This window comes from Opisthocomus hoazin, chromosome 9 (assembly GCF_030867145.1).
Source record: "Opisthocomus hoazin isolate bOpiHoa1 chromosome 9, bOpiHoa1.hap1, whole genome shotgun sequence".
NCBI classification, from domain to species: domain Eukaryota; kingdom Metazoa; phylum Chordata; class Aves; order Opisthocomiformes; family Opisthocomidae; genus Opisthocomus; species Opisthocomus hoazin.
Window position 1 is genome coordinate 21,815,964 of NC_134422.1, and position 14,815 is coordinate 21,830,778.

The following is a 14,815-nucleotide window of genomic DNA, read 5'->3' on the forward strand; positions in this document are numbered from 1 at the left end:
AAAAAGCCAAAAGACAAATTAAGAATGTGACTAAGTGCTCACTGTAATGTTCTTAGGATTTTGATGTTGCAGAATACTTTATTCTTAATCCAAAAAGCTCTTAATCCTAACTTTAAGCATCGATTGGAACCACCTGCTTAAGTGCTTTGTTGAAGCACAGCCAGAGCACTTAGTTCACTTCAGGATTGAGCCCACTTTATTGCCAAATAATTTTTTGCTAGTGCTTTGATTACGTACCACTAGGTTTCCAATCACCATGACCATCATGAAGACAGTAAGGCACATGGCTTGGCCAGCAACCTCCATGCAGTCCCACATCGTTTCTATCCATTCTCCACACAACACTCGAAATACGATCAGGAAAGAGTGGAAAAAATCTTGCATGTGCCAGCGTGGAAGCACACAGTCACTTGCGATTTTGCAGACACATTCCTTGTAGTTTTTCCCAAACAGCTGCATCCCAACCACAGCAAAAATGAACACGATGATGGCCAGCACCAGGGTCAGATTCCCCAGAGCTCCCACAGAGTTACCAATAATTTTTATCAGCATGTTTAGTGTTGGCCAAGATTTTGCCAATTTGAAAACTCGTAACTGGAAGAGAAGAAAAATATTGTTAGGATAACCAGCAAGAAAGACACAAAGATATTTTAATTTGTGGAAGGGTATTACTGCAAAATATGCCCTGAGTATGACTGTTCAGAGGGTATCTTCTTGTCTAAAAGCATGAAGAAGGAAGGTTCACTCCAACAAAATTTTGTGAAGTTAGAGCTTGCCTAGAACTATGCCTCAAAGCATAGTTTTTACTGAAGGCCAGAGAATCTACCAGTCGTACTAGATGAAAATCAAAATTTAGGGTTCACCAGTTAAAATCATCTGGGCCACTTTCTACTGGTACTTGTAGAGCAGATCTATTCCTGTGATGCCAGTCAGAGCACAATACATATAGTGAGTCGATTTGTGTCTGCATAGCAGGATGTTTAAAGTGTGTAAATATACAAAAAATTGGAAGTAGGCCCAGGGCACCCACTGCTATCTGTTTGTCTGGATCTCTATCAATTGCCACTGAAGACAGTAAGATACCACAAGTAATACGGATTGGTACTAATGAAAGAGACATCAGGATCAGTATCACGGCAAACATCAAGCAAATTTTTAAGGCAAAATTTATATTACTTTAATGAAGCCCCATTGAAAAATCAGTGCAATTGATGTATATTTACCAATCTGAATGAGCGAAGAACTGAGAGCCCTTCCACATTTGCAAGACCAAGCTCAACCAAGCTAAGGGTTACAATAAAACCATCAAAAATATTCCAGCCTTCCTGGAAATAATAGTAAGGATCCATTGCAATAATCTTGAGAAACATTTCTGCTGTGAAGATTCCAGTGAAAACCTGAATTCAAAATGTCATTGGTTATTTCATTGTGAAATACGATATTACAGATTTAGCTTTTGTCTAGGTTTTTTATTCAATCTACACATCTAATATGTCTTATCCAAACCCAATACTTAAAAATAGTTCAGTGTACTGTAGTGATGTATTATGCCCACCTTTCCTTAACAAGTGACATAAAAACCAAGTAATTTTGTCAATTAATTAAATTTTATATTAAACAAATTACAGAAACTTTTGTTTTATAACATTTATAATCCAATTTCAACTCTATCAGGATATGGACTCTCTCATGTACTGTACAAATAATACCCAAATTTGATTTTCACAACATAAACCAGAATGCTTTCCAAGAAATTACATGGTATAACATCTTTCTTGGTATACTAATTACATTATTCAGGAGCATGCATGAGGCCAAATCTAAGACTCCAGAGGGGCAACTCCTTTGCTGGTATAATCTGACATAATCCCATTCAGTTCAGCAAAGATGTGATTGCTTATACCAGATGTGGATCAGCCGAGATACAGTGATTTGCTGAAGCTGCGGAACTTCTACCTGAGTGTTGCCAAGAAGTTCAGTGGTTGATTGGCTCAATCAACGTCAGGAATGAAAGAGCATTTAAGAATGCATTTTAAGCATGATATTGCTGGTAATGGTTTCTCATCATGGGATGCTATGCTGCATGAAGTAGGAAGCATATTTCGGAGCCACCAAGGTAGTAAACCTGAGTAGCTTTGACAGAAGACCTTTCCTGTAGGACTGGAATGTACTACAGCTACCATGAAAGACTGCCTGAGCCCTGGTCTGAAATGCTTTCTCTTTTGGGTTTGATAAGCCATTTTCAAGCAAGCTGAACAGAAAATGGGACAGCTGAAGAGAATAATCTAACTGGGATAGTCAGGTGATGGACAAGAAGAGTCTGACTTGCTCTGCCTAGGAACACCAATGCTCAAGATGATAGATTTTCTTGAAGTCTTTAAATACATTCCAGATATAAACACCAGAGAGGGAAACGTTACTGTTTTTTAAGCTAAAGGATTTAAACCTCTGAGGAAGAGATAGGAATGAATAAACACAGTTTGAAATGCTGACGTAGGTTCCTTACGATCGGGACGGTGAGGCTCTCAAGGAGCTTTAAAGTGGAGCTACTGGAGCAGGCGAACCCCGAGAGCCTCTGTATTGCAGAAGGGGATTATCTCAGGGAGCCTAGACTGGAAAAGTGTGGTGCTTATAGCCCGGTTCTCTTGCATTGCATTTGTAGTTAGATATATACCAGGATTTACGTGGCATTTTCTTGGTTGGAAAACAAACCTATAAAATGCTACAATACAAGATTTTATGTTTTACTAGGAAACTTAGATTCAGAATTTCCCTTATTTTAAGTATATGAAAACCAGCTATGCATTTATCTATTAATTCTCCCTTCTAAATCCTGTAGTTATTTACATGATCTGAGACATTTTTCTTCCTGATTACAAAACAAGGATTATTAAAAAACACATTATAAGAAATCAATTCTTAAGAGACAAAGTAGGACTGCGGCTGCAGATATTTCTATTTGATCAAACCTCTCAGTTCACAAGCATCAGAGCTACAAAAAATTAAAACCTGAATTCTTTAATAATTTATCTTTTTGAAGTAGAAGAGAGAAAATGTAGTTGACAACATGGGGAAAATATATCTTACTAATTATCTTATGATAAAATATAAAAATTCTTAGAGGAAAAAGTACTGCAGGATATTTTTCATAGTTTTACAAAAAGGATATAAAGAAAACAATCTGCATACCCACATTTTCTTCTTTTACAGAAGAAAATTCTAAAACTGCTTTTAAATAGCTCTTTTAGCTATTGTAAACCTGTGCTGAGGAAACAGAGCAATTAAAACCACATTTATAATTTAAAGATTTTTATTGTATTGGTTGAAAATGTGACACTGTTTATTTGCATGGTGTCTTTTTCATGGAAGTAATGCATTTCCTGGTTTAGTAGTTAGATAAATCAACATCTGTTTAAGATGGACTTTAGTTAATGTAGCATTGGTGCCATTTTCTAAATTTTTAATTTGGCTTAGCAGAACACTGCAATACATTGATTTTACAGTATCCTAAGTTACATGAACCAGGGTTGACCGTGAAAATTCCAAAAGTGTTTTGATGGAGCCAATGAATGTCCAATAAATCTACTTTATAAAGAGTAAAAAAAAAAAAAAAAAAGCTGTTAAAACTCATTCTTCCAGTTATTTCAGGCATACTTCCTTCCAAGTCATGAACATAAAACCTCCAAAGACTTACCAGATTTCCAACTGAAAGTACATTATTGAATTCATCGGTCATTGGATAGTGTTCCATAGCCATGAAGAGTGTATTTAAAACAATGCAAATTGTAATAGCCAGGTCAACAAATGGGTCCATTACCACTAAGTTGACAATATGTTTTACTTTTAACCAATGTGGACTGCAGTCCCAGATCAAGAAAATATTTGCAAATTTATACCAACATGGTGGGCATTTCTGTCTTGATTCTTCGAGTTCTGTGGGAAAAGAAGGTTCATACCGGTAACTACGTGACAGCTCTAAAATTCCTCAATCCTATGTGAATTATACCAGTCAAGTGGCCAATCTGAACTGGTACTGATTAACCTTCTATAAGCATGCCCTTTATACGTTTTACAGAACTTATCAAGAGAAGTCATTAAAAATTGCTATCAAATGTATTTATGTCATTCAAAGCTTCTCTATCAAGCACAACTTCTCTGTATTCCAATCACTATTCTGATCAGTATCAATTTATGCATTGGTTTGTATTATGTGTTATATTGTTCCTTGATTACACTTCAGCCTGTTCCTCCCACTAACTGTTGCATTATGTAAATATTTTTGTTTTGAAACTTGTGGTGTTTAGATAAAAATTTTCAATTCAACTTTCATTCCTAGTTCAAGAAGAAAACATTTTTGTCACCTAGAATATCACTTCTTTAAAGAGCAACTGTATAACTATCACTGCTAAATATACGTACATATTTTGACAATGGTTGCATATAGTTGAAAAATGTTGAGTGGCCTCTTTATGTCTAATGTATTTTTAATAAATATGCATAAAGAGCCACTCAGTTATGACCATCAAACATAACTCTGTAGTCCTGATGACCGCATGAGGCAGATGGTGGGAAAGCAATGAGATAGAAATGCTTACTTATTACATAATTTTAATGCTTACTTGTGTAATAACCTTAAAGAATAAAGAGCTTTGAATTTACTGACAAATATGTGTTGGTTTGTGGGATGGTATCTGTTAATTAAGCTATTTTAAATAATTTTTTATGTTTCAACTCAAATTATCAGAATTCCATTAAAAAACAGATATTAAATGTTAAGCTATGCTCAGCACATACCTTCCACGGTGTTTGTGAGGATGCTAGCAATACTCATGGCTCTTTCCCTTAAAGCTGGATCTTCCAGGAGGTCCACAGAAACGTGGAAAGAGCTTGAAATTCTCTTCCTCATTTCTGTTTCTGTAGTGGTGCCCTGTACAGAGAATGATCATAGGTGAGACCATGTTGGAGTAATACGATAAGCAAACTCTATACAGAACCCTGTTATTAGTGTCTTAGCTTGGATACGTGCTTTGTGCACTTCAATTTATCATCATGTCAGACTTTTATTACTTTTTAGTATCTTTTAAGTAATTTTTAAAAGATACGAGGCGATAATTATCTACTGTTCAAGACTCAGAGTTTATTTACTTAATTTTGCATTTCTTTCCTTCAAGCTATGAAAAATGATTTAAACTAATGGAACAGGATTGAGTTCAAAATATTGTATAAAATTTTTGCCAACTGTAATTTTTTTCTTTGCTCCTGCTGACAGAATATTCTGGATTTTGTAACATAATAGTCTGCTCCCCTGGGCAAACTGTAGCAAGTAAGAAAAGTCCGACTTCCTCATGCTTCCTCATGCTAGTATTTTTTTAGTAATGTTATTAGACAACTTTGAACTGAGCAAGAAGTTTTCTGAAATATCTTTTCTTACCTTGTATATGGTAAGAGAATGGCAGCAATATGTGCTGCACATATGTTCACACAGACATTTGTATTTTCGGAAGTACGTATTGAAATGTGATCTTCCAATGAACTACTTGATATGTACACTACTGAACTCCACCAGCAATGGATGGAAAATATATAGGAATAAGAAATAATTTATAATAAATCATTGACAACTTCCATACATTTTTAATAGGGTTGATAAGGAAGAATGTTATCAAAATTAACTAATAATGTTAATTTTGATAAAGTGGTAATAGCAGCATCATTTTGATTGCAGTTATATGATAACATTTCTGTATAATATTTCAAAAGTATAGTAACTGTGATTTTGCAGACCATAGCCAGACAGACCTTTAGATCAGCAAAAGTCAAGTATAGCACAGTAATCCGGTAAAGCATAGTGCTTTTATGAATGTGTAAGTAAGTTAATACTTTATTACTTGGAAACTGTGAATTGCATTTGTTAATTATGAGAGTAATTGTAAGTAAATGCTTAGGTTGCAAACCTATCTTAGCTGTTTTATTTATTAAAGATTTTACAAGATGCAGGAGCATTCACAGCTTGACCAACCAGGAAGCATTGCCAAGGGTTCCATTCTGTAGAAAACACTGGCTGGTGCAGTAAGAAAAGGCCACGATGCCTAAGCTATTTAAAACTTTCTTACATTGTCATCAGTAGCTGGTTTATCTATTATCACCTCTGGCAGAAGCTGTCCAACAGGCGATGTAGGAACAGATGGTCCACCAACCAAGGAAACCACCCCATTGCAATCCACAGTGCTGTGCATCTTCCCATTCACTGGAAACACTGCCAGCATCCTGGATGACCTACTGGCCTGACTAATGTTACTGTTGCGCCGTTCACCGTGTCTGCGCGGCACAAAGAGAGAATCTCTTCTGCTATCATTGTCTTCAAAAGTGCTGTGCTCATCATCAGCAAAGTCATTTTCTGATCCTATATCCTTTGCTCTACCTCTGAAGCTGAAAAGACTTGTTCTGCTGTTGCGCCTTGGGGAAAACAGGGAGCCGCGAATGCTCAGCAGAGACTGCAGACAAACAAAATTTGTGATTATTAGGCTGAAGTGTTCCAACTTAGCATTGTTATTCGGGTAGCATAGAGGTTTTTTCCTTATATGAGAGTAACTTTTTTTCCCAGAAGCTAAATGCTGCTGTGAAATTTTTTGATGTATTTACTTATATTTACATTTTGCAGATAGAAATACAACTGCTCATCGAGTCTTAAGACAAAAATAATTTTGAGCACTCCTTTCTCCTAATGTCAGTTAGAGTTGCTGAGTTGTTGCACAATTCCCATCAAGCAAAAAAGGGAGCCTATACATGCACATTCTTTCATGTATACAGCATCCTGCACATATTGAACCAACCCCTAAACATACTTGAAGCAGGTGAAAAATATGAGGCCATCATAATGGAAAAATACTGTAGCATTTTAACAATTCTAGATAATATATATAATGACTCTCAAAAAAACCCATAGAATCAATCAGAGAGTATTTTAACATAATTTTTAAACAAAACTATTACAAGAATAGACATATGAGGTTACATTTAATTCTTTGTGGTTTTTTTACAAGACAGTCTTGCAACTACAGCACTTTCTCTCAAGCACTAGCAACAAAAATAAAGTTTAATGAAAATCTCAGTGTTTCCTTTCTTTAGGCAGTAGGGTCATACTACAGTACCAGGAAGACTAAAGTAGTTTTGTAACAGCCTATGATGCTTTAAATGTATGCTTCTACTAAAAATAACTGTATGCAATACCTGATGTGGAGAAGAATACTTCTTTTCGTATGTCAATCTATTGCCTTCAATAGATAATCTGAAACCTTTCCTTCTGATGCTGTCTTCTGATTCAGACTTGTGAAATTCATCTTCATCTTTTTCCTCTCCTCCAGACTGTTCTTTCTGTTTTCTTTTTTTCCTTCTATTTCTTCTCTCTTTTGCACTCTTTGAGCTCAATTTTGATGCCTCTGATGAACTTTCTGAGAGCCCTCCTGCTTCTCCCACAGCACTGGGCTCCCTAGACTCTGCGGATGCTGTTACTGCTGCTGCTGCCACTGCTGCTGCCTGCCATGTTGCAAAATGAATTTGTGTCACTGAGCAAACCATGACATCGTGGTTTTTTTATAATTTTCTTATACAGAATTTCTAGTCCAAACACCCCAGATCTCAACACTTTCCATAGGATATGCTCTCCTAGTTTTTTTCTAATTTTTATTACTCAGTTGACTCAAGATATGTGTTGGTCATAGCCTTCTTCCATCTTTCATGAGTAGTTTTCAAATTCAGAAGTCTAACAAGACTGGATTAATGACACTAGACTAGGAAAAACATAGTGAATAATGTATACCTAATTTTGAATATTCCTTCTTGATTATGGCTGGATCGTTCACAGTACAATGTCTTTAGTGTAGAATGGAAAAATCTCTGAGCTAGCTCTGTTGTTGAAAGCCCAACAGGGTGTTTTGTAACTCCAGATTCAGAAAGCAGAGGGGGAATATCTCTAGTAAAATTACTTCCATACACTTCTGCATTACTACATCATAAATTGTACCTGAGCTGCTTCTTGTTGCTTCTTCAGTTGTTCCAGCATCTGTTGAAATTCTGCCTCTTTCTGCTCTGCCTCTTCCATGGTTGCTTGATTCTGTTCTTCATAGGCCATGGCAACCACAGCCAAGATCAAGTTGATTAGGTAGAAAGAACCCAGAAAAATCACCAGAACAAAAAATATCATGTATGTTTTCCCAGCAGCACGCAGTGTCTGGAAATAAGAATACATTTATAAGCAACAATAGGTTAACAAAAGGTTTGTTTTCCATACGGCTAAATTATTTTAGGCCTCTTGCATTATTGGTACAAACATATTTAGTCTAAATTGCATTAAAAAATTCTCACCAATTGATAAAGATTTTCCCAGAAGTCTTGAGTCATCAAGCGAAATAGTGACAAGAAAGCCCAGCTGAAGGTGTCAAAACTTGTGTAGCCATAATTGGGGTTTCTACCAGCTTTCACACATGTGTAGCCTTCTGGGCACTGCCTACAAAGACAAACTGGGGTTATCTTATGTAGTTATTTTAATATTATCACCTGGAGTGGCCAGGAGAAGATTAGGATTAAAAAGTGGATTTTTCTTTAGTTAATCAGTCTAGAAATAATAGCAGTTGTGATTTTTAATAGAAAACTATTTTTAAAGATGCTAGAAAAATTAAGCATGAAAGGCACATAAAAATTAGTGTCAAAAGTTTAATCTAAGCTTCTAAAACATAATATTCCAAATAATTTCTTTAATTATTAATGTTGCAACAATAATGTCAATGTCCTGCTTTCTGGAGTCTGAGCCTGTTAGTACTCCTATGTGTAGCTGGAACTGCAAAATAATATCTGTTTTCCAGCCACTATGTCTGTTGCTTCGCATCCAGGCAGAAGCTACACTAATAGCTGGTTCATTCATGCAAAGACTAAGCTCGTCTAACCAGTTTACTGAGCCCTGACCAGGAACCCAAAGCCCCAGTCCAGTGTAAAATCCTAATATTTCTTATGTGAAGGAAATTGGTCACTCAAAATACAGCCCCACTCCAACTGCATATTACATGGATCCAATTTATACATGGTGCAATAATATGATGAAATTTGGTCTTACCCAGCATCAGAACTATTTCCACAAAGCAGAGCATCATTTTGCCCTTCCAGAAAATAAAAATGACCTGTTTGGGAAAGAATTTTTTAAAAACTATAAAATTCTGAGTAGGAAAGTTTTCTTACAGCTCTATGAAATAAATAATCCCACTCTAAAACTGTTATGGTGATTTCAGATGCAATTTTAAACACGTAGTATTATTTTTTCAGCAAGACAGTAACTTTAGAATAAATGACTATGAATTGCAGTAAGTGCTATCATTCACAGCACTTACTGTTAAAATGCCAAAATGTATTAAAAATCCTGTCAAATGCTGCTGGATGTAGATGAAATATAAAATATAAAATTCTCCCTTCAGTCTGAGCACTGAACTAAATCACACTTTGTGTTATTATATTGTACAGTTATATATTATAATAATGAAAGTGTATCTGAAAAGAATATCCTGATAATATATTTCAAACTTTCTGATAAGTGTTGCCAAGAGTTCCAGTTTGTCACGTACAAATGCTTGTGATGGTTATCTAATATGTGAACACAGCAAAAAGCCAGCCAGCTGCCAATGGCTCAAACTGTTACGGGTGCGTGCACACTGCCATTAGCCCACTGGTTGGTGTGAAGATCCTGGTATACATCTAAATGTAACTCACACAGAATTACTACAACAGTCATTGACTTGTGTAGGTAGGATTTTAGGAGTATATGGTGAAATTATTCATCACCTTAGAAAAGAGAAATTGGGTAAGTTCCACCAAATGCTCCTGAGGCCAGCATACCCATAATCTGTATAGAAATCTTGTATTTAAAGGACATTTTAGACAGTTCAAACAACAAAGACATTGACCTGTCTATTCTTAGAAGAATAAAGAGACAACGCGCAAAACATTGTGCTTATTAAGATTCACTTTGACCATATCTTTAAGTGCTCTTCTTTTTCACCTCAAAGCAGACATCTACAGCTGCTAAGCTCTCCATTTTGGAAGAACTATCACAGGAGGAGCTTCCTCCTGCAGTAACTATCTCCCATTTGGTCACAGGCTTAAGGATGCAATTTATACAGGGTCAGACCAGGTAGCCCGGTAAAAGCACTGCCTAAGGATGTCTGGAAGGAAAAGGAAGGGACATGATGATGCTCCCCTAAGCACCTGCCCAGCTTCCGATACTTGTGAAGCACAACAGCTCTGGAGTTAAGGTGGTACCTTTTTTGCTCCCTGAAAAGATTTAAAACCCCCACTGGATTTCTTGTCCATTGAACTGGCCTCGTAGATTCCCTTAAAATGATCTCATTTGAAATGCCACCAGCACACCTGAGTTTAAACTTGACTGTGGCTGTGCTGGCTGTGCTGCCCAAGCAGGGTTACTACAGAAGCTAACAAATTCTGAGTCTGAGGAGGTGTCACAAGCTACTGGCTCAGCACGTTGATTTGCTGAAGGGGGGACATGGTACCCTGGCCAGCTGCACCTCTCCATCCTGGGAGCAAAATTCACCATTCGGAAAAGCTGGGTTTTAAGCTGTGTGTAGACCTTGTTCTGACACTCTGTGAAGGACTCAATTTCAGTATCTAATGACACACCTGCATCTTACATGCTACAATCTTCTGAATTCTGCAAAGTGCACAACCCTGGGCGCAGCCGCTGTCATCTTGGGCCGGTGTGCATTGCTGAGCTGCACTGTGTTGAAACACAGCTGTAAGTTAGCTGACAGGATGCTGACCACAGCTGAACCCTGTGAGGCAAATCTTATTCTGCATTATGTCAGCTAATCATGATTAAAACATGCTGGAACATAGCAGCTAGTTGGGAAGAATGCAGACCTGACTTGATATAGTTTACATGGAGCCGTCAGTCATGATCAGTACTGCATCAGCTGATCTGAACCATTAAAATAAGGTCTGGATTCAAGTTCTGAGGTTCAGAGAAGATGTGCTTTGTAGGCATGCTGTACTTGCCAGCTCCACAGGAAATAATAGCCACCCGGGTTTTCCCTGAGTGCACTGATACAACATGACAAATGCTCAAAATATTATCACGATAGGGGAGAGCAGTGGATGTTATCTACCTCGACTTCAGCAAGGCTTTCGACAAGGTCTCCCATAACGTCCTCCTAGGGAAGCTCAGGAACTGTGGGCTGGATGAGTGGTCAGTGAGGTGGATTGAGAACTGGCTGAATGGCAGAACTCAGAGGGTTGTCATTAGCGGTGCTGAGTCTAGTTGGAGGCCGGTAACTAGTGGTGTCCCCCAGGGGTCAGTACTGGGCCCAGTCTTGTTCAACTTCTTTATCAATGACCTGGATGAAGAGTTAGAAAGTACCCTCAGCATGTTTGCTGATGACACCAAACTGGGAGGAGTGGTGGATACACTAGCAGGCTGTGCTGCCATTCAGCATGACCAGGACAGTCTGGAGAGTTGGGCAGAGAGGAAGCTGATGAGGTTCAACAAGGGCAAGTGCAGGGTCCTGCACGTGGGCAGGAACAACCCCATGCACCAGTAAAGGCTTGGGGCAGACTTGCTGGAGAGCAGCTCTGTGGAGAGGGACCAGGGTGTCCTGGTGGACAACAGGTTGACTGTGAGCCAGCAGTGTGCCCTGGTTGCCAAGAAGGCCAATGGGATCCTAGGATGCATGAGGAGGAGTGTGGACAGTAGGTCGAGGGAGGTTCTTCTCCCCCTCTACTCTGCCCTAGTGAGGCCCCATCTGGAGTACTTTGTCCAGTTCTGGGCTCCCCACTTCAAGAAAGATGAGAAGCTACTGGAGAGAGTCCAGCGGAGGGCTACGAGGATGGTGAGGGGACTGTAACATCTCTCCTATGAGGAAAGGCTGAGGGAGCTGGGCTTGTTTAGCCTGAAGAAGAGAAGGCTGAGAGGGGACCTAATATATGCTTCTAAATATCTCAAGGGTGGGTGTCAGGAGGATGGGGCCAAACTCTTTTCAGTGGTGCCCAGCGACAGGACAAGGGGCAATGGGCACAAACTGAAGCAGAGGAAGTTCCGTCTGAACATGAGGAAGAATTTCTTCACTCTGAGGGTGATGGAGCACTGGAACAGGCTGCCCAGGGAGGTGGTGGAGTCTCCTTCTCTGGAGATATTCAAAACCCAGCTGGACGCGGTCCTGTGCAGCCTGCTGTAGGTGACCCTGCTTTAGCGGGGGGGTTGGACTAGATGACCCACAGAGGTCCCTTCCAACCCCTAACGTTCTGTGCTTCTGTGAAAATTTTTGTAACAACACAAGCTGAGCAGTATAAGCATGTGTTCCTAACTAGATACAAAACTGTGAATTGTATTTTACCCAAGTAAGGTGAAAAGTCCCTCACTACCTCAGAGATGTATGTTTGGCTCCTCTTTATTCGACTGGGAAGTGGGAAAATATACCTGGTAGGCGAGCACTTCAAAGGAATTTACAGTTGTTTGGGTAAACTTAGGGCAATGGCTGAGAATAATTGTTATTTCAGAAAATAGATTGCGAGATGTTATTTCCCAGAAAAACTTGCTTACGGCAAGCTTGCCAAGATAAACTTAAACTTATGTAGCATTAATTTTATCAGATTTGCTATGTTGGAAAAGGGAAAAAAAAAAAAAAAAAAAGAGTTCTTGACTCATTAATGCTGGGAGTGCTTACATAAAGTTTCTCTAAATGGTATTTCCAAAAACAAGCTCAGTGGCAAAATTAGGGCTTATATGCCTTTTTTTGCATAGTATACACAACTATTGGCCTAAAAGCTTTTTTAATTCCCACAAAAGACAGTGTCATTGTACTGTTCTGAGCTCCAGGTAAGTCACTTTTTACTGCCCTGTGACACAGGAGGTTTAAGAACTATTTCTGTATCCTGTCTGCCCACCTGGAAGAAGAGAGCAGGAAGCTGCGAGAAGATAATTTTTCTCTTTGAAACTGGCAGTAAGCAAGGACAGGCTTATTAGGGTCATCATAAGATTCATAATTTCATTATAAATTTCATAATACATACAAAATTCTGTGTAAATATACCAAAGCGTCAAGTACCCATTCAATAAAATATTTTCTGTAACTAATTCAATTCAGCTTTGTTTTTCGAGGGGCTTCAAGTCTGCTTTGACTCAAATGAAAACAGAGCTTTAGTTTATAGATTCTTGATTAAAAAGCCATAAAATTGAGTTTGATCCTGAAGTCTAGGTCTCAGTTGTGAGACTTTTCTTAGACTTTGTTATACCCTGTGGCATGGGATCTCCATGAATTCACATGTTCAAGTAAAGTGGGTTTCACAAAAAGATTGCATCTTGATTTGAGAAATTCAGATGGAAATCCATCACAGTCATTGATCAGCTGTGTGATCACAGGTAGAGGCTGTCTTACTTCTGTTTGAAATTTGTCTGGCTTTGACTTGCAGCTATTGAACCTCTTATATCTTTGCCTGCTAGATCAAAGATACGTCTATGAAGAAATTGCTGTTCCTCATGAGGTTTTTCTGAACTGTGATCCAACCACCCCTTAAACCTTCTCTTTGATATGCTAAGTAGGTTGAGCTCCTGGTCTACCTTGGTATAAAGTATGTTTTCCAACCCTTTAATCATTCTGCTCTTTTCTGAACATCCTCCAGTTTTTCAACATCCTATCTAAATTGAACTTTATATAGTATTCCAGTAGCAACTGCAGTAGTGCTAAACACAGGGGTAATACTGCCTTCCTGGTCAATAATTTATGTATGCGAACAGGATACTATTTAGCTTTTTGGCTGCAGAGTTTTAGCCTTAATTTGTCAGAGTCCTGGCAGCTCCACATTGCCTTAGGTGCCTTAACCTCTCTGTTGCTGAGGGCTTTCCGACCACATTTCTGTATCCTGCCTCTCAGCTGCAGCTCTGCAACCTTTCTTTGTAAGCTGCTGTGGCAGTGTTTTCCAGAGCCTCTGTGGCACTATTTTTGCTTTGTTCTCATGCTGGTTTTCGTGTTGCTGTTACTCCCATGACATTACACCTGCAAACACATTATTGTAGCAGCAGGCAGTCAGGGGAAGCAACTGTCCCTGGTGGGAGATTCACCCCTCTTTCTCCGCCTTTTTGCTACTCCGTGCTTGTAGCTTTTGGTTTGTATTAGGTGACCTAATAACATGCATGTACAAGCTTAATACCCAGCCAGCCATGCAGCACCCGCCCTGATCAAAGTGTATTCCAATTAGTGCTAATAGCACTGTAAGCAGGAACAACCTGTAGGGAGTTTGAGGAGATGCTAATGAAAAATACACAGTCACTATGGGAAAAGTATTATGGAGCAATCACTGCTGCACTGGAAAGGATACCCAGGGGAGGAGACTCACCTGGGGACCCAACTGGCTACTGTGGTCAGTTTTCTCTTTCCCCTTCACTTTTCTTTCTCTCTCTCCCCTTTAGTTCTTTTTTTCTCCAAAAGTAGCTTTCACTGTTAGAGATGATGTATGCCATCAGCTACAGTTTTTATGCATGTGAAGCTGTCTCAACATGAATTGTGCAGCATTGATTTTTAGGACAGGGAGGTTAGGTTTGTAACCTAACATTTAACTGTACTGAAATGTATTTCTTTATCTATTCTCAGTTTTCCAGACTGCTGTGTATCAGCAAAACTAGTTTGAAAATCATACCTTGGAAATTATCAAAATGGAAAGCTGCATCAAAACAACCTGTGAAGAGTTTTGTCTGAGATTGCTGCTATTCAAGGTTTTCACTAATCTAGATGATGGAAGAATGCTTATCAAATTTTCAGATTAT

At 38.6% G+C, this 14,815-nt stretch overlaps 1 protein-coding gene across 6 annotated transcripts in view; it reads right to left on the reverse strand.

The window, feature by feature from the left end:
• Positions 1-14,815, reverse strand: part of LOC104328996 (sodium channel protein type 1 subunit alpha) — a 110,932-nt gene that overhangs the window by 41,092 nt on the left and 55,025 nt on the right. For 4 of the 6 annotated variants that reach the window (XM_075431093.1, XM_075431091.1, XM_075431092.1 and 1 more), the window contains 9 exons: positions 9,110-9,173; positions 8,365-8,506; positions 8,024-8,230; positions 7,231-7,536; positions 6,114-6,494; positions 4,795-4,927; positions 3,695-3,933; positions 1,224-1,397; positions 238-594 (listed from right to left, as the gene is read on the reverse strand). In XM_075431093.1, coding sequence (XP_075287208.1) covers positions 238-594; positions 1,224-1,397; positions 3,695-3,933; positions 4,795-4,927; positions 6,114-6,494; positions 7,231-7,536; positions 8,024-8,230; positions 8,365-8,506; positions 9,110-9,173 — 2,003 coding nt within the window. The remainder of the gene's footprint in view (positions 1-237; positions 595-1,223; positions 1,398-3,694; positions 3,934-4,794; positions 4,928-6,113; positions 6,495-7,230; positions 7,537-8,023; positions 8,231-8,364; positions 8,507-9,109; positions 9,174-14,815) is intronic. The other 2 variants (XM_075431095.1, XM_075431096.1) reach the window with 1 other exon arrangement.